Source organism: Salvelinus alpinus, chromosome 32 (genome assembly GCF_045679555.1).
Source record: "Salvelinus alpinus chromosome 32, SLU_Salpinus.1, whole genome shotgun sequence".
In the NCBI taxonomy this organism is placed as follows: domain Eukaryota; kingdom Metazoa; phylum Chordata; class Actinopteri; order Salmoniformes; family Salmonidae; genus Salvelinus; species Salvelinus alpinus.
Window position 1 is genome coordinate 16,855,669 of NC_092117.1, and position 20,189 is coordinate 16,875,857.

General features: G+C 41.9%; 1 protein-coding gene across 3 annotated transcripts; it reads left to right on the top strand.

The window, feature by feature from the left end:
• Window positions 1-20,176, top strand: asrgl1 (asparaginase and isoaspartyl peptidase 1). 3 transcript variants are annotated; one of them, XM_071380577.1, is made up of 7 exons: window positions 1-105; window positions 3,000-3,191; window positions 7,936-8,078; window positions 8,516-8,670; window positions 8,845-8,966; window positions 19,454-19,564; window positions 19,698-20,176. In XM_071380577.1, exons 2-7 carry the CDS (start codon window positions 3,005-3,007, stop codon window positions 19,910-19,912), a joined length of 933 nt encoding a protein of 310 aa, XP_071236678.1. In that variant the 5' UTR covers window positions 1-105; window positions 3,000-3,004; the 3' UTR covers window positions 19,913-20,176. The 3 variants fall into 3 exon arrangements, with proteins under 3 accessions (XP_071236678.1, XP_071236679.1, XP_071236677.1); XM_071380578.1 differs by having other exon boundaries at window positions 3,003-3,191; XM_071380576.1 differs by having other exon boundaries at window positions 18-104; window positions 2,989-3,191.
• The last annotated feature ends 13 nt before the right edge of the window (window positions 20,177-20,189 follow it).

A 20,189-nucleotide genomic window follows, 5' to 3' on the forward strand; every position in this document is an offset into this window, starting at 1 on the left:
CGCCGTTAAACCTCATCGAAGAAGAGGAAGTGCTGGTGACGGAAGACTAGTACATATGTTAATAACAGCGCTGGTGTCGAGAGCTGAACATCGACCGATTATCTGGTAAGAAAGAAATATGAACACTAGAAAAATTTCTCAGCAAAAATGATGGGTGCATACTATCTCCGTGTGTATACAAATGTATATTATGTCAACATCGAATAGTGTTATTTTTCACACATTCCGATGCGTGTCTATTGCTCCATTTATTTGTGCGGCGCTGCATGAATGCATTTGGTCGTGTCTAAGCTTAAAGTCCATCTTCATTCGTTTCGGATACATTTAATTATTCCTTTGCACAAATTGTGCTGACAAGTGGTTTAAATGATATCGAGTAGGCTACACTATAATATGAAACGTAAGAGCCGTTTCAATGCTAACGGATGGACCTGTGGAAACTATTATTAACCTATTTAATCCCATAAAAACGTTTTCAGTTATAAGGCTCTAAAAATGTTACTGAATGATCTATCAATGTATTTCCAGCAAATATTGAAATAATAAAGGGTCTCAATGAAAGATGTGCAGTGTCATATGTTTAGTGTGAATTGTCACATGACCAGAGCTGTTTACTTCCTGGTTGCACCATGAGAAGAGGATGACTGCATCAAAGCTCCCAAACAAAAGGTTAGTAAAGTATGTTAACATAAAGTTAGGACAAAGATTTTTGGTACACATCATCTTTAATGTTTCTAGTATTGATACATTCATTTGCAATTACTCAACTTTGTTCAGTGTGGTCATAGAATGTGTAAACATGTTGACGGCAACAATAGTGACCGGCGGGATAACACAGTGCGTCTAGGTATACACATAGTTATACACATACATAGTTCTTGTTTTACCTAACTTTCCACTCTGTTCTTTCTTTTAGTTTGACTTTGAGTCAAGTTCTGGATATGTTGGATCTAGGTGACTGCCCAGACAAGGCATGCAACATTGCAGTTATCCCTCAAAATGAGAAAGATGCTGTCCTGAGTGATTGTGATAGCGATGGGTCAGATATGGACTATGGAAAGGCCATTTGCCAGCCAGGCTGTTGAATGCATATGCTGAACATATGCAAACAGATCATGACAGGAACAACGTTATCAGTGATGATGACCTACCCCTCATCCCCCCCATCCACAACCTCCTCCACCCCCCTCCATTGTTGATAATGAAGAGCCAAGGGCCTCTACCCGCCAGAGGGTCCAGTCAGAAGAGCCAAGGGTCTCTACAAGCCATAGGGGTCAGCCAGAAGAGCCAAGAGAAAAGCTGCAGGTGGTCAAAAATAAAGATTGAGTGTTCAAACAATTGAAGAGTCCTGCCACTGATGTGATTCCAAAACACATAGTATACAGCCCAAATATGCAAAAGTTTGGCATGAAACCACTGAGCCACGGAAGGAGATCTTTACTGACTGCTACTGTTGAAGATCAGGCAAGATATGACAACTTCTCACTGGCCAATCAAGACGATGCACCGGTTCCAGAGAAGTCGTCATTGTGACAAACGTACTACCTATGCATGTGAGAAATGCAAAGCGCCACTGCACATTGAGTGCTTCAAGATATACCATGGACAGTAGAAAAGGAGATAAGATCGAATGAAAAAGGGCTGAAAAAGACAATAAAAGAAAAATAGAAAAGTCGATAAAGGGTGAGGAGAAGCAGTACAACGGACTCTAGGAAGAAAAGAAAGTTGACGAAAAAGACAATCAAAATGACTGAAATATTTTTGGAAAAGGTCAATTGATTCAAGACATACTGTATGACAGTAGGACTGACTGATCACAGTTCAAAATAGTGATGCACAAACTAATTTTGCTCTTGGTTCTGAAGCCTAACTCTATGATATACTGTGTATATATATATAAGCACTCATTGTGCAGTGGTGCTTTTTAAATATATATATATATATATATATATATATATATATATACATATAATTGTATTTTGTTCAGTGTAGGCCTCTACTTGAATGCATATTCTACAGGCTGCCTCTATCCTAAATGTTACCTTTATGTTCAGTGGGAATGAATCACACGACTGCTATACAGTTGTTAGTGAATGTTGCACTAAAATGTCACAATGACAATGTTACAATAAATATTGCACTAAAGTACAAGTTCAAATGTTACAATAAAGTTACAATATTAATGTTTCAATACATGTTGCACTAAAGTAACAATGTTACAATAAAGTAACAATGTTGAAATACATTGATGGTCGTTTTTTTGTCTTTGCTCTCAGTATTCATATCGATGTAGTGTAATGGTTTTTGATGTGTAAAATAGTCACACTAGAATGTGACGGGGCATTCTAGTGGCAATGCTGGGGACAGCCAGTGACAGAGTTTTAAATGTGTTAATAACTGGGTTGGGATATATAAGAACTTTGATAACTGCATAGGAGAAATATGTTAATTCAGTATACGTAACATTATCCCACCGGTCACAATTGTGACCGACCATAAAACACACTTTTTCACCTACTTTTCCATTAAAATGTCAAAAAATAATGATTGATTACTTCAAAGGGTTACTAATGGCACTTGATTTGGATATTTTCATGTCTGGGAAAAGTTTGGGATTAAATGGGTTAAGTGTGCACGGGCCAGGAGTTTTTCCTGACCAAACAAAACAACTGTCAGTCTGGCACAATGGGGAGTATGATGTACACCAGTTGCCACCACTTGGTCGTGATGAGACACAGTGCTGGCTTTTGTTCCTGCCCAGCTCTAACCCAACAATGGTTTTAATCAGTTTTTTTGGTGGTGACTTGTTCATCTACCCAGGATGTCCTTATTATTAGACACTGGGCAAATCAGGACACCTCCATTTCAAGATAGTTTAAATATCAATGTGGCCATCCCCATGAGCCCATGTGTAACACAAACCTCTTTAAACCTATTTAGTATAACCTCTTTAAATCGCTGTAACTGTCTTACCACCTCTCTCTCCCGGGCCTCTCTAGCAGACATGTTGCCTGTGTTGGTGGTCCATGGGGGAGCGGGGTTCATCCCTAAAAAGCGTGTGCAGCCTGCTTGTGCTGGGGTCCGGGCTGCAGTCAGGGGGGGATACTCCAAACTCCAGGGGCAGGGCAGTGCCATGGATGCTGTGGTGGAGGCCGTCACTCTGCTGGAGAATGACCAGCACTACAACGCAGGTAAACACACAGCCATGACTAGGGCCTGGAGTCTTTCCTAGCCAGGTCACATGGCCAGAGAAAAACCACCTGGCCCCTCTGAGATCAGCAATAAGGGTCAGATAAGGTAAATAGCTCCACCTATATTTACTTGGTACATGGTTCCATGGTAATAGTTAAGCAATATTAACATGGAATTACCAAATAATTATTCATTTATCTTGTACTTTTTTGTTGGTGTTGTAAACACCAGTAGAAACAGTACCATAAAATGAAGTGCTACCAGATTTTACTGTCAATGAAACTAACCTGGATAAAGAAAGGTTGATAAAGAATATCACATTTTATTGGTCACCTACACGTGTTTAGCAGATGTTATTGCGGGTGTAGCGAAATGCGTGTGCTTCTAGCTCCAACAGTGCAGTAATATCTAACAGTTTCACAACATATACTCAAAGAACACATAAATCTAAGTAAAGAATGGATACACATATATATCAGAGCGGGATTGGACTAAGATAGTGGCATCGTATAGAGTACAGTATACAGTTGAAGTCGGAAGTTTACATACACTTAAGTTGGAGTCATTGAAACTCATTTTTCAACCACTCCACAAATTTCTTGTTAACAAACTATAGTTGCATGACACAAGTCATTTTTCCAACAATTGTTTACAGACAAGTTAAATAATCTATAATTCACTGTATCACAATTCCAGTGGGTCAGAAGTTTACATACACTAAGTTGACTGTGCCTTTAAACAGCTTGGAAACATCCAGAAAATGACGTCATGGCTTTAGAAGCTTCTGATAGGCTAATTGACATAATTTGAGTCAGTTGGAGGTGTGCCTGTGGATGTATTTCAAGGCCTACCTTCAAACTCAGTGCCTCTTTGCTTGACATCATGAGGAAATCAAAAGAAATCAGCCAAGACCTCAGAAAAACAATTGTAGACCTCCACAAGTCTGGTTCATCCTTGGGAGCAATTTCCAAACGCCTGGAGGTACTACGTTCATCTGTACAATCAATAGTACGCAAGTATAAACACTATGGGACCACGCAGCCGTCATACCGCTCAGGAAGGAGACGCGTTCTGTCTCCTAGAGAGGAATATACCTTGTTGCAAAAACTGCAAATCAATCCCAGAACAACAGCAAAGGAACTTGTGAAGATGCTGGAGGAAACGGGTTGAAATGTATATATCCACAATAAAACGAGTCCTATATCGACATAATCTGAAAGGCCGCTCAGCAAGTAAGAAGCCACTGCTCCAAAACTGCCATAAAAAGCCAGACTACGGTTTGCAACTGCACATGGGGACAAAGATTGTACTTTTTGGAGAAATGTCCTCTGGTCTGATGAAACAAAAATAGAACTGTTGACCATCATTATGTTTGGAGGAAAAAGGGGGATGCTTGCAAGCCTAAGAACACCATCCCAACCATGAAGCACGGGGGTGGTAGCATCATGTTGTCGGAGTGCTTTGCTGCAGGAGGGATTTGTGCACTTCACAAAATTGATGGCATCATGAGGAAAGAAAATTATGTGTATATATTGAAGCAACATCTCAAGACATCAGCCAGGAAGTTAAAGCATGGTTGCAAATGGGTCTTCCAAATGGACAATGACCCCAAGCATACTTGCAAAATGGCTTAAGAACAACAAAGTCAAGGTATTGGAGTGGCCATCACAAACCCCTGACCTCAATCCCATAGAAAATTTGTGGGCAGAACTGAAAAAGCGTATGCTAGCAAGGAGGCTTACAAACATGACTCGGTTACACCAGCTCTGTCAGGAGGAATGGGCCAAAATTCACCCAACTTATTGTGGGAAGCTTGTGGAAGGCTACCCCAAACGTTCAACCCAAGTTAAACAATTAAAAGGCAATGCTACCAAATACTAATTGAGTGTATGTAAACTTCTGACCCACTGGAAATGTGATGAAAGAAATAAAAGCTGAAATAAATCTCTCTCTACTATTATTCTGACATTTCACATTCTTAAAATCAAGTGGTGATCCTAACTGACATAAGACAGGACATTTTTACTAGGATTAAATGTCAGGAATGATGAAAAACTGAGTTTAAATGTATTTGGCTAAGCTGTATGTAAACTTCCGACTTCAACTGTATACATTTGAGCTGGGTGATGCAATATTTACAAACAATTAAAGTGACTAAGAGTACAGTTTATACATATGAGATGAGTAATGCAAGATACGGAGACATTATTAAAGTGGCTATTGATCCATTTCTAAAAGTGGCCAGTGATTCCTAATCTATGTCTATAGGCAGCCGTCCCTGATGTGCTAGTGATGGCTGTTTAGCAATCTGATGGCCTTGAGATAGAAACTGTTTTTCAGTCTCGGTACCAGCTTTGATGCACCTGTACTGACCTCGCCTTCTGGATGATAGCGGGGTAAACAGGCAGTGGCTCGGGTGGGTCATGTCCTCGATGATCTTTTTGGCCACCCTATGGCATCGGGTGCTGTAGGTGTCCAGGAGGGCGGGAAGTTTGCCCCCGGTAATGCGTTGGGCAGACCGTACCACCCTCTGCGGTTGTGATACAACCCGACAGGATGCTCTCAATTGTGCATTTGTAAAAGTTTGAGTGTTTTAGGTGTTAAGCCAAATTTCTTCAGCCTCCTAAGGTTGAAGAGGTGTTGTTGCGCCTTCTTCGCCACACTGTCTGTGTGGGTGGACAATTTCATTTTGTCAGTGATGTGTATGCCGAGGAACTTGAAGCGTTCCACCATCTTCACTGCGGTCCCATCGATGTGGATAGGGGGGTGCTCCCTCTGCTGTTTCCTGAAGTCCATGATCATCTCCTTTGTTTTGTTGACGTTGAGTGAGAGGTTGTTTTCCTGACACAACACTCAGAGTGCCCTCACCTCCTCCGTGTAGGCTGTCTCGTCGTTGTTGGTAATCAAGCCCACTACTGTTGTGTTGTCTGCAAACTTGAAGATTGATTTGGAAGAGTGCTTGGCCACGCAGTCATGGGTGAACAGGGAGTACAGGAGAGGGCTGAGCACGCACCCTTGTGAGGCCCCGGTGTTGAGGATCAGCGAAGAGGTGTTGTTTCCTACCTTCACCACCTGGGGGCGACCCGTCAGGAAGTCCAGGACCCAGTTGCACAGGGCGGGCTTCAGAGCCTCGAGCTTGATGATGAGCTTGGAGGGTGTTAGGGTGTTGAATGCTTAGCTATAGTCAATGAACAGCATTCTTACATAGGTATGCATCTTGTCCAGATGGGACAGAGCAGTGTGCAGTGTTGTGGCGATTGCATCGTCTGTGGATTTATTGGGGGCGGTAAGCAAATTGAAGAGGGTGTAGGGTGACAGGTAAGGTGGAGGTGATATGATCCTTGACTCTCAAAGCACTTCATGATGACAGTGGTGAGTGCTACGGGGCGATAGTCATTTAGTTCAATTTTCTTTGCTTTCTTAGATACAGGGACAAGGGTGGCTATCTTGAATCATGTGGGGACAACAGACTGGGCTAGGGAGAGATTGAATATATCTGTGAACACACCAGCCAGCTGGTCTGCGCATGCTCTGAGGACGCGGCTAGGGATACCATCTGGGCCAGCAGCCTTGTGAGTGTTAACATGCTTAAATGTCTTATGTCGGCCACGGCTAAGGAGAACCCACAGTCCTTGGTAGCGGGTCGTTTCGGTGGCACTATTATCCTCAAAGCGAGCGAAGAAGGTGTTCAGCCTGTCCAGAAGCAAGACGTCGGTGTCCGCAACGTGGCTGGTCCTTTTATAATCCGTGATTGTCTGTAGATCCTGCCACATGCGTCTCGTGTCTGAGCCGTTGAACTGGGACTCAACTTTGTCCCTATACCGACGTTTAGCCTGCTTGATTGCTTTGTGGAGGGAATAACTACACTGTGTGCATTCTTCCATATTCCCAATCTTCTTGCCCTGGTTAAATGCGTGGTTTGTGCTTTCAGTTTTGCGCGAATGCTCCCATCTATCCACAGTTTCTGGTTGTGGTAGGTTTTAATAGTCACAGTGGGTACAACATCTCCTATGCACTTCCTGATGAATTCATTCACCATATCGGTATATGTGCCAAAATTATTTTCTGAAGCTACTCTGAGCATATCCCAGTCCGCGTGGTCAAAGCATTCTTGAAGCGTGGATTGCGATTGGTCAGACCAGTGTTGAATAGACCTCACCACGGGTGCTTCCTGTTTGAGGTTCTGCCTATAGGAGGCGAGGAGCAAGATGGAATCGTGGTCCGATTTGACGAATGGAGGGCGGGGGAGGTCCTTATATGCATTCTGGAAGGTAGTATAGCAATGGTCGAGGGTTTTAGCAGCGCGAGTACAGCAATCAATATGTTGATAGAATTTAGGGAGCCTTTTCCTCAAATTTGCTTTGTTAAATTCCCCAGCAATAAATGCAGCCTCAGGATATGTGGTTTCCAGTTTGCATATTTTATTATCCAGAAATTGGACATTAGCGAGTAAAATAAGTTTGATTGCTCTCCAGAGTGTAATCAAGGGATCTGCTCCAGGGAAGTCGTAATCTTGGTCGTAATGATGGTAGTTCTGGTGAGTTGCCGCCGCTCTAATATCTAATAGTTCTTCCCGGCTGATATGTAATGACACAACAATTCCTGAGCTAATAAAGTAAAAGAGAGTACATAAACAAACAAAATACTGCAGAGTTTAAGAGCTAGTCGCGATGCTGCCATCTCCATCGGCGCCATAATCTGAAGACATGTCTCTGAGTCCTCTTGTATCTCTCCATGCATCAGGGCTAGGCTCGGTGTTGAATGTTAAGGGCGAGGTGGAGATGGACGCCATCGTGATGGACGGGAGATATCTGGCCAGCGGAGCTGTCTCTGCGGTCAGAAAAGTGGCCAACCCTGTACAACTGGCCAGACTGGTCATGGACAAGGTACTGTACGCACACACACACAGGCACACACACACACACAATTTGCTTAGACAAAATGTTGATCATACAGCAGTTCAGGGTGTTTGGTATATTATTAGGATCCCCATTAGCTGTTGCAAAAGCAGCAGCTACTCTTCCTGGGGTCCACATGAAACATGATAATGACATAATACAGAATATTAATAGACAAGGACAGAACTACATCAAAAAATGTTTTTATCTAAAGGCACACGTAGCCTAAATATCAATGCATACACACAAACTATCTAGGTCAAATAGGGGAGCGGCATTGTGCCGTCAGGTGTTGCTTCATCTGTTTTTTTGAATCCCGACGCACTTTCCCACAGCGCTCTGTCACGCGGAAGCAAGTGAGGTACAGTATATTCTCTACATCTTGAACATTATTCCCCATTGAATGAGCCCGTTACCCATTGCAGACGAGCCATCTGTGTCTGACTGGAGAGGGTGCCAATCAGTTTGCCCGGGCGATGGGTGTACCCGAGGTGCCAGAGGAATCACTGATCACAGAGTATGCCCGTATGCGCTGGAAGATGAACCTGGCAGCTGATGCCAACCCGGTGGAGTGCCAGATGTAAGATAAAGCATGACATGATATTTCATACCATCGAGTTGAATACATTAGATAGATATTGAAATGGATTGTAACATGATGAGATGTGTGACATGATAGAACATAGCATGGTATAATAATAATATTGCATGATAGATGTTAATGACATTTTTAATTGAAGTGTGTCTGTCACAGGGGGAAGATGGGTACGGTAGGGGCGGTGGCAGTGGATGCAGAGGGGAACATAGCCTGTGCCACCTCCACCGGTGGCATGCTGAACAAGATGGAGGGCAGGGTGGGGGACACAGCATGTATCGGTGAGACATCTGATGTTATGTCATATGAGGTAAAGAGATGTGGAGAGAGAAAGAGAGGAGTGGAGAAATGAGGAAGAGACCTGCAGCTTTAACAGTGATCCAGAAAGCTGAGTGGCATGGTGAACTCTGACCGCTGACACGTGGAGGAATGTGTGGTGGTGTGGAGCCACTCACTCACGACCTGCTGGGTTAATATTTCACTATGGAGATTATTGCAGTCTGAACAACACACACTGCTACCTCACACTCATAGTTTGCTTCATAAAAGTGCAGAGGCACAGGCATACAGTACGTACACAACATATGCACATACATTTACACACATACACAGAACAGGGGTTAAACAATCTGTTACTTGCATGTAATTGAAGAAGTGGTAAGTGGAGTCTCGTGGTGAGTAATGTTAATCAGTGATGCTGGTAAACAATCAATGATCAGCTATGCAATTCACCCAAATATCCCCATTCACTGACATGCCTTTAGAAGTGAATCACTGTCAAGAGTTTCATAGATCACTAGTTTACAAACGTAAGGGCTACCTGGAACCGTTCTGAGCCCTCGCCTGCTATATACTGAGTGCTGACTGTAGAGTTGGTAACCCACCACAGGTTGTCCGGTAAGAACCAGGTTTTGGGATAAAGGCCAAAAATAAGTTCTGAGGTTAACACAGGTTTAGGAGATCTAATTTGTTCTGTTCTATGAGATAATGTCCGTTAACATGACCTTTTGTAAAAATGTTATTTAGGACGTATTGTCCATATACAAAGGTAGGAAGCATGCATGAATTTCACAAACACAGTAGTATAAATAAGTTGGCACAACAAAGAATCAATTCTCCCGGGTTGAACTGAGGCACACATTAACTTGGCTAGGCCACCTCCTACTCCCGTAGGCCCTTCCCACTGGGCACATCACGTCATTTCAACGTGGAAATGTGGGCAATATTTGGTTGAGCAGTGATGAATGAGATGTCAACCTTTATTCACCCTCTCAAAAAGACATCCAGAAGATTGGCAATTCAATGTGGCATTACTATGCTTTCAACCTTTTAAAAGCACAACCAAATTCCAATGGAAGAACAATGTCAGATTTTGGTTTAGTTGTCTTCTAAATATGTGTTATCACTGCACTCCATATAATAGCACCACCAAATGACATGGATTGCAGTTGAGATTACATTCAAAGTTAAAAAAAAAAAAATCTCAGGGAGGTTACAAGTACAAAAGAACTGACTGAAATGCATAGAAAGATAACCCCAACCCACCCCCCATTTCCCATCCACGAGCCTGTTTATTTTGCAGCAATGCTGCCTGTCAGCAGTAATTTTCTCAGATTGAGAGATTCAAGGGGCTATCATCGTTAACCTCTAGGGTATGTGGGACGCTAACGTTCCACTTGGCCAAAAGCCAGTAAAAATGCAGCGCGCCAAATTCAAATATATTACTATAAAAATCTATCTTTCATGAAATCACACATGAAAGACACAATTAAAGCTACACATGTTGTGAATCCAGCCAACATGTCTGATTTCAAAAAGGATTTACGGCGAAAGCACACCAAACGATTATGTTAGGTCAGTACATAGCCACAGAAAAACACAGCCATTTTCCCAGCCAAAGATAGTAGTCACAAAAAGCAGAAATAGAGATAAAATGTATCACTAACCTTTGATGATCTTCATCAGATGACACTCATAGGACATCATGTTACATAATACATGTATGTTTTGTTCGATAATGTGCATATTTATATCCACAAATCTCGGTTTACATTGGCGCCATGTTCAGAAATGCCTCCAAAATATCCGGAGAAATTGAAATTGATCTTCATCAGAATGCACTCCCAGGAATCCTAGTTCCACAATAAATTGTTTTGTTCGATAATGTCCATTAATTATGTCCAAGTAGCTACTTTTGCTAGCACGTTTAGTACACATGTCCAAACGCTCGCGCAGGTCCAGGCGAACGTCGGACGAAAACTTAAAGTTATATTACAGGTCGAATAAACTTGTCAAACTAAGTAGAGAATCAATCTTCAGGATGTTGTTATCATAAATATTCAATAAAGTTCCAACCGTAGAATTCCTTTGTGTCTACAGAAGTAAGGGAACGCAGGTCGCTATCATGTGGAATGCGCATGACCAGGAACTGGCTCTCTGCCAGACCACTGACTGAAACACCTCCTATCCGGCCCCACATCACAGGAGAGGCTTCATTCAACGTTCTACAGACTGTTGACATCTAGTGGAAGGCGTAGGAAGTGAAAACAGATCCATATCTTACTGGGATTTGAATAGGCGATGAGTTGAAAATCGACCAGCCTCCAAATTCTCACTTCCTCTTTGGATTGTTTCTCAGGTTTTTGCCTGCCATATGAGTTCTGTTATACTCACAGACATCATTCAAACAGTTTTAGAAACTTCAGAGTGTTTTCTATCAAATAGTAATAATAATATGCATGTACAGTGAGGAGAACAAGTATTTGATACACTGCCAATTTTGCAGGTTTTCCTACTTACAAAGCATGTAGAGGTCTGTAATTTTTATCATAGGTACACTTCAACTGTGAGAGACGGAATCTAAAACAAAAATCCAGAAAATCACATTGTATGATTTTTAAGTAATTAATTTGCATTTTATTGCATGACATAAGTATTTGATACATCAGAAAAGCAGAACATAATATTTGGTACAGAAACCTTTGTTTGCAATTACAGAGATCATACGTTTCCTGTAGTTCTTGACCAGGTTTGGACACACTGCAGCAGGGATTTTGGCCCACTCCTCCATATAGACCTTCTCCAGATCCTTCAGGTTTCGGGGCTGTCGCTGGGCAATACGGACTTTCAGCTCCCTCCAAAGATATTCTATTGGGTTCAGGTCTGGAGACTGGCTAGACCACTCCAGGACCTTGAGATGCTTCTTACGAAGCCACTCCTTAGTTGCCCTGGCTGTGTGTTTCGGGTCGTTGTCATGCTGGAAGACCCAGCCACGACCCATCTTCAATGCTCTTACTGAGGGAAGGAGGTTGTTGGCCAAGATATAGCGATACATGGCCCCATCCATCCTCCCCTCAATACGGTGCAGTCGTCCTGTCCCCTTTGCAGAAAAGCATCCCCAAAGAATGATGTTTCCACCTACATGCTTCACAGTTGGGATGGTGTTTTTAGAGTTGTACTCATCCTTCTTCTTCCTCCAAACACGGCGAGTGGAGTTTAGACCAAAAAGCTCTATTTTTGTCTCATCAGACCACATGACCTTCTCCCATTCCTCCTCTGGATCATCCAGATGGTCATTGGCAAACTTCAGACGGGCCTGGACATGCGCTGGCTTGAGCAGGGGGACCTTGCGTGCGCTGCAGGATTTTAATCCATGACGGCGTAGTGTGTTACTAATGGTTTTCTTTGAGACTGTGGTCCCAGCTCTCTTCAGGTCATTGACCAGGTCCTGCCGTGTAGTTCTGGGCTGATCCCTCACCTTCCTCATGATCATTGATGCCCCACGAGGTGAGATCTTGCATGGAGCCCCAGACTGAGGGTGATTGACCGTCATCTTGAACTTCTTCCATTTTCTAATAATTGCGCCAACAGTTGTTGCCTTCTCACCAAGCTGCTTGCCTATTGTCCTGTAGCCCACCCCAGCCTTGTGCAGGTCTACAATTTTATCCCTGATGTCCTTACACAGCTCTCTGGTCTTGGCCATTGTGGAGAGGTTGGAGTCAGTTTGATTGAGTGTGTGGGCAGGTGTCTTTTATACAGGTAACGAGTTCAAACAGGTGCAGTTAATACAGGGAATGAGTGGAGAACAGGAGGGCTTCTTAAAGAAAAACTAACAGGTCTGTGAGAGCCGGAATTCTTACTGGTTGGTAGGTGATCAAATACTTATGTCATGCAATAAAATGCAAATTAATTACTTAAAAATCATACAATGTGATTTTCTGGATATTTTTTTTAGATTCCGTCTCTCACAGTTGAAGTGTACCTATGATAAAAAATGACAGACCTCTACATGTGTTGTAAGTAGGAAAACCTGAAAAATCAGCAGTGTATCAAATACTTGTTCTCCCCACTGTATTAGCATCTGGGACAGAGTAGGAGGCAGTTCACTCTGGCCACGCTATTCATCCAAAGTGAAAATGCTGCCCCCTATCCTAGAGAAGTTAAGTAACACACTAGATGCAAAGCATTGAATATACAGTTTAAAATAATGCGCTTTGAAATACATTTTGTAACTTTGCCCCAGAAGCATTTAACTGCAGGGGACTCCCCTGAGAATGTGCCTACCTGATTTAGGGAACACACTGAACAGTTGGGATTTGGGGCCAATTTTATCGTAAAACGTTTCCTCGGTGTTAAATACGTCTGTGAACAAACTTAAAATCAATAAATTGATGGTTCGGATTATGGGATGCCAAGGTCATATTTTTCCATATTGTATTCCAGTTAAAGGGTTGTTCAGATTCAATTAGATATGTCGACCATACTTTAATGGATAGCTCAGAATATGGTGCTTTCCAAAAGTTGTTTATATACACTACATGACCAAAAGTATGTGGACACCTGCTTGTCGAACATCTCATTCCAAAATCATGGACATTGCTGCTATAATAGCCTCTTCCTCCGCAGTTGGTGTTCCAATTCATCCCAAAGGTGTTTGATGGGGTTGAGTTCAGGGCTCTGTGCAGGCCAGTCAAGTTCTTCCACACTGATCTCGACAAACCATTTTTCTGTATGGAACTTGTTTTGTGCACTACGGCATTGTCATGCTGGAACAGGAAAGGGCCTTTCCCAAGTTGGAAGCACAGAATCGTCTAGAATGTCATTCTGAATGTTATGCTGTAGCATTAATATTTCCCTTCACTGGAACTAAGGGGCCTAGCACGAACAATGAAAAATAGCCCCAGACCATTATTTCTCCTCCACCAAACTTTACAGTTGGCACTATGCATTTGGGCAGGTAGCGTTCTCCTGGCATTGGCTCCAAACCCAGATTCATCTGTCGGACTGCCAGATGAAACCCATTTTCATGAAACTCCCGACGAACAGTTCTTGTTGCGAGAGGCAGTTTGGAACTCGGTAGTGAGTGTTGACTGTAAATCAAATAATAATTGATTTAAACACACTTTTGCAAATACAAAACCTAGGAGGCTCATGGTACTCACACCCTTCCATAGACTTATACAGTAATTATGACAACTTCCAGAGGATGTCCTCTAGCCTATCAGAGCTCTTTCAGCATGAACTGACATGTTGTCCACCCAATCAAAGGATCAGAGAATTAATCTAGTACTGAAACTGTAAGCTACAGCTAGCTAGCACTGCAGTATATAAAATGTGTTGAGTAGTTGACTCAGAGAAAGAGAACAACAACACTTGAACAGTTCTGAACAAATTAATTTCTTCCAAAATGAAGAAGAAGCAATATAGAGAGATATTTCTTTCAGTTTTACTTAGCTAGCAAATGCAGCTGGCTAGTTTAGCGTACTGAAACACCCTGCTCAAACGGAGGGATGCTATGTTAGCTACTTGGCTATGACTTTACAACACAACACTGGAACTCTTCCCAGTCAATGTATGCTGCTGGTATTACTAATTTATTGCCACCGGTGCCCGCCGGTGTAACTGCTTACTGACTGTACACTGTAACGTTACTGCATGATTTTAGCGATTTTACTGCAGATTTTTTGGGTGACAACGATGTAGGCTGTGTGTAGCGGTTTGGCTTTGATTTTTTTTCTCCACCTGATCACATACAGCTGATGTGTTGTGCATTGAAGTCGAAGGGTAGAGGTGAGAGGAGGAGAGCGCATAGATGCAAGGAGGAATACAACGCGGCTGCTATGAATGTGAACTGTGTTTACGTGTGATCAGGGGTGTATTCATTCCGTCAATTCTGAAAAAAAAATCTTAAACTGAAGCAAACAGAACAAAACTTGGGATAAACCTGCCCTCAATTTGTCCAATGTAAACTCTTGTTTGCAACTGTTGGACAAACGATTACACCCTATATCAGCTAGATGCAGGCAAGGCGGTATTGCATGTCACTGTCTGTCTATGTGTCACTGTCTGTCACCTTAAATGTGTCTCTCGACCTGATTACACCCTATATCAGCTAGATGCAGGCAAGGCGGTATTGCATGTCACTGTCTGTCACCTCAAATGTGTCTCTCGACCTGTGTGCACCTACGTTGTAAACTTTTATTCATAGGCTAGGTTGTAGCAACCACATGATGGGTATAGGGGAAATTCAAGTATCATGTAGTAGCCTAAACCTATCACTGTTACATTGAAGTAGGTGAATGGAATATGAATGAGAGTCATCCAATATGCTGTAATACAAATAAGGTGACTGACCACCACTGGTAGAGATGGAGTCTTACATTGAGTCTTGAGAGGCACTAGTGCTGATTTGGTTAGATAAATTCAGCTTCATCAAAATCTGTCAAATTAATCTATGGTCATCAATGCGTTTGGGAGCGATTGAGATGCATTGTCTAGATATAGTAAAATATAATCCGCGTACAATGAGATGAAGTGATCAGTAGATTTGATGGAAATAGATGTTATTTCATTTGATTGGCGAATTGCCTCAGCCAGGGGTTGCATGGATAATACGATTAGCACAGGCGAGATTGGATCGCCTTGTCTGTTATTTCTAGTGATTCTGAAAGGAGCAGAGCGGATATTGCCTGTTAGAACTATGGCTAGGGATTGGCATATATTATTTTAATCATATTAATGAAATTGGCGCCAATTTCCATATGTTCCAAGACTGATCAGAGATACAGTGCCTTCAGAAAGTTTTCAGACCCCTTGACTTTTTCCACATTTTGTAACGTTACAGCCTTATTCTAAAATTCTTGACATTTTTTCCCCCCTCATCAATCTACACACAATACCCAATAACGACGAAGCAAAAACAGGTTTTTAGAAATGTTTGCTAATTTATATAAAATAAAACAAACTGAAATATCCCATTTACATAAGTATTCAGACCCTTTACTCAGTACTTTGTTGAAGCACCTTTGGCAGCTATTACAGCATCGAGTATTCTTGGGTATGACGCTACATGCTTGGTACACCTGTATTTGGGGAGTTTCTCCCATTCTCTAGAGATCCTCTCAAGCTTTGTCAGGTTGGATGCGGAGCGTTGCTGCACAGCTATTTTTAGGTCTCTCCAGAGATGTTCGATTGGGTTCAAGTCCGGGCTCTGTCTGGGCCACTCAAGGACATTCAGAGACTTGTCCCGAAGCCACTCCTGGATTGTCTTGGCTGTGTGCTTAGGGTCGTTGTACTGTTTGAAGGTGAACATTCGCCCCAGTCTGAGGTCCTGAGTGCTCTGGGGCAGTTTTTCATCAAGGATCTCTCTGTACTTTGCTCTGTTCATCTTTGCCTCGATCCTGACTAGTCTACCAGTCCCTTCTGCTGAAAAACATCCCCACAGCATGATGCTATGGATGGTGCCAGGTTTCCTCCAGATGTGATGCTTGGCATTCAGGCCAAAAAGTTCAATCTTGGTTTTATCAGACCGGAGAATCTTGTTTCTCGTGGTCTGAGAGTGATTAGGTGCCTTTTGGAAAGCTCCAAGCGGGTTGTCATGTGCCTTTTACTGAGGAGTGGCTTCCGTCTGGCCATTCTACCATGAAGGCCTGATTGATGGAGTGCTACAGATATGTTTTCCCTTCTTGAAGGTTCTCTCATCTCCACAAAGGAACTCTAGAGCTCTGTCAGAGTTACCATCAGGTTCTTGGTCACCTCCCTGACCAAGGCCCTTCTCCCCTGATTGCTCAGTTTGGCCAGGCGGCCAGCTTTAGGAAGAGTTTTGGTGGTTCCAAACTTCTTCCATTTAAAAATGATGGAGGCCACTGTGTTCTTAGGGACATTCAATGCTACAGACAGATCTTTGCCTCGTCACAATCCTGTCTCTGAGCTCTACGGAAAATTCCTTCGACCTCATGGCTTGGTTTTTGCTCTGACATGCACTGTCAACTGTGGGACCTTATATTGACAGGTTGTGTGCCTTTCCAAATCATGTCCAATAAATTGAATTTACCACAGGTGGACTCTAGTCAAGTTGTAGAAACATCTCAAGGGAAACAGGATGCACCTGAGTTCAATTTCGAGTCTCATTGTAAAGGGGCTGAATACTTATGTAAATAAGGTATTTCTGTTTTTATTTTTAATACATTTGCAAAAATGTCTAAAACATAACATGTGTAAAAGTCAAGGGGTCTGAATACTTTCCGAAGGCACTGTATGACCATTCTCGTCTATTAAAAGCTTTTTCTGCATCGAGAGATAATGCAGCCCAAGCAGCTGTTGTTTCTGATGAAGCATCTAAGATATGTAGTAGTTGACGGAGGTTACCCGAGTATAAGCACTTTTTCACAATCCAGCTTTGGCCCTTGTGGACCAATTTTGGTAAATAAGCTTCGAGACGGGACGACAAGGTTGTGGAAATTCACCACTAAGGACTCAAATCACAGTAAATGAAGCAATCTTTATTATCATGACCGGAGAGGTTCACTAACTCAATACAAGCCTGGTGAAACTCCAAAGGGGGGGTTCTCTTTCAGTCGTATTATACTGCTACACAAACAAGTCATATAAGCATGGTTGGTTCCTACATGTGACTGACTGATACCACACCAGGCTTCTTACCTTGAAACTGAGATATTGTATTACTCCTTTAAGTTCCCTGATCAATGTTCTGGGCGTACTGACAAATTGCTTATGAGTGATACTGTGGTTTACTCCTTTGTGTAGTCAATCCGTCACTCGCATGAACCCAACCAAGACAGGTTATTACAAAGCAGAATTGTGCTAAACATACGATCTGATACACACAAAGAGAATTTCCATCACAACATATTTTTGGAAAAACCGTTTAATATCTGTGTTTATCAAAGGTTCACTAAAAAAGTGAGAACACACTTTTTTTTATATAAAAGTTAAATTAGTGCTGTATTCACATCTCTCCTAAATTAACCTTTGTGAATGGCGGCTGTATTAATCATTTAGAGCAATAGTGGACCTAATTTATTAAAACATTTTAAATATTCTTAATCCTATTCTTTAAATTGTATTTTGGTACAGTTGTAGATGTGAATCTGACATATAATTTGTTATCTTCTCGACCAGTTAATAGTCTATTTACTCTATTGTAAAAGTGTACCGCAACCAAATATCAACATATGAAGGAGATATATATATTTTGTGCCACTGACTTAGTCTGGCTTTAATTCCATTTTGTCTACAAATGAATAATTGATATGTTGGATTCACGTCTCCATCTCAACCAAAACCAAAGTTAAAGAATAGGACTTCATCTAATCAAACTTTAAATTCCCTTTTAAATAAAGTTTGATTTGATTTAGTCCTATTCTTTAACTTGGATATTTGGATGAGATGTTGATGTAAGTCCAACATATTAATGATTATCTTGAAGATTACATTAGAAATCAGGCCTTTGGTAATTTGTTGTCTATTTTTAGCTGAACCCAGGGTTGAATTGAAACAAAAGCTGTTGATGACTTTGCAGATGCTATATAGGCCTAAATAGCATCATTGATGATGTATTGTTGCATTTCATTTGCTGTTAAACCTACCCTTTGGAATGACTTCGATAGCAACTGTGAATATACACTATTTAGTTATTAAGAGATCTCTCAATAATTATTCTCACTGATGGCACATTGGTAGTAGGCAGTTAAAAATATAAAAGCTAAGCCAGGCTTGGTTAAAACCCTGGATAGGATACCAAATGAATAGTTGTAGATCATCTCTCCAGTAGGAGGTGCTGCCCAACCTACTGTTGTTTTTTGTTGTTTTCTAATGGTGTGTATAATGTTGAAGATCTGACATTGTTTCAAAGGTACAAATTCAACATTTTATACAAGGTTTGTCTATGTTGAAAATTGGTATCATAATTCTGTGGTTGAAATTTAAATTTTCTCAAAACAACAGTTTACGTTGATTACTTTTTTCAAATCCAATGTATTTTCCTTATAGCTTCCTTGTCACAATATGTTGCCATATTACGTTTTTTTCCCCTCTTTTTTTTTGGTAACTCACCTGACACCCAAGGGGAGAGCACCAAAGAGGTGACTGGCTGACTGGCTTGTCAATAAAATACCCTTAAAGGTGCAGGGAATTTTTTTAATACTCGGTTTGTTTACAACTTTTCTTTTTGGTACCTGTAAAGAGCATTCTGTAAATGTTATCTATTCTATTGTTTACCTCGCCATCTAGTGGCTCAAAGTGGAAACTGCACCCTCAGACAACCAGGCATGTTACAACTAAGCCAGGCTATCAAGGCTAGAAAAGGTTTCCACCCCACTTCTACCAATCCAGTTGTCAGATTGGTAATTCATTACGGAAGACTGATTTTTCAAGTATTCCAACAGGCTTTAAGACCACATGAAAGTCAATACGTGTAGCAGATGTTTCCCTCTTATAGTGTGTGAAAAGCGGTGTGTATGTGTTTCAGGGTGTGGGTGTTATGCTGATAACAGGGTTGGAGCGGTGTCCCCGACGGGTGAGGGTGAAGCCATCATGAAGGTCACTCTGGCTAGACTCATCCTGTTCCACATGGAGCAAGGTAACACACACGGACACACACGATGAAAAAAACGATTGATTGACATGCATTCTTCAGTAACTCCATCCATTTATAACCTCATCCATGCATCAATCCATCCATTCATCCTCCCTCCCTGGTGTGTCCCCTGCAGGGCGCAGCGCGGAGGCAGCAGCAGACGAGGCCCTGGCCTATATGAAGGAGAGGGTGGGAGGTCTGGGGGGAGTGGTGGTGGTAGACCCCCAGGGTGAATGGTCTGTTCGCTTCAGCAGCTTGCAGATGGCCTGGGCTGCAGCCCAGCAACAAACACTCCACTATGGCCTGTACACTGGAGAACACTTCACACAGAACATAGAGGACCCCTACTAACACACACTTCACCTCCACGTATGTGTTGAGAGAGAGTCTAAAAGAAACCCTACTAACAAGCATAGGTAAACAATCCATAGAAAGCACTTAATTGAACATTTTCCGTCCACTAGACTCTTATCATACCTGTGTTTTTAGCAATCAGAAATATTTCTATTTTGTCTAATCCTCAGATCAATGCTCATATCTAGAGCCAGTATTTGGAAAGTGTTGATCTACTGCCAAATGTAACTATGAAGGAATAAAGCGTGTTTTAAAAACAAACAGGTTGTCCTTT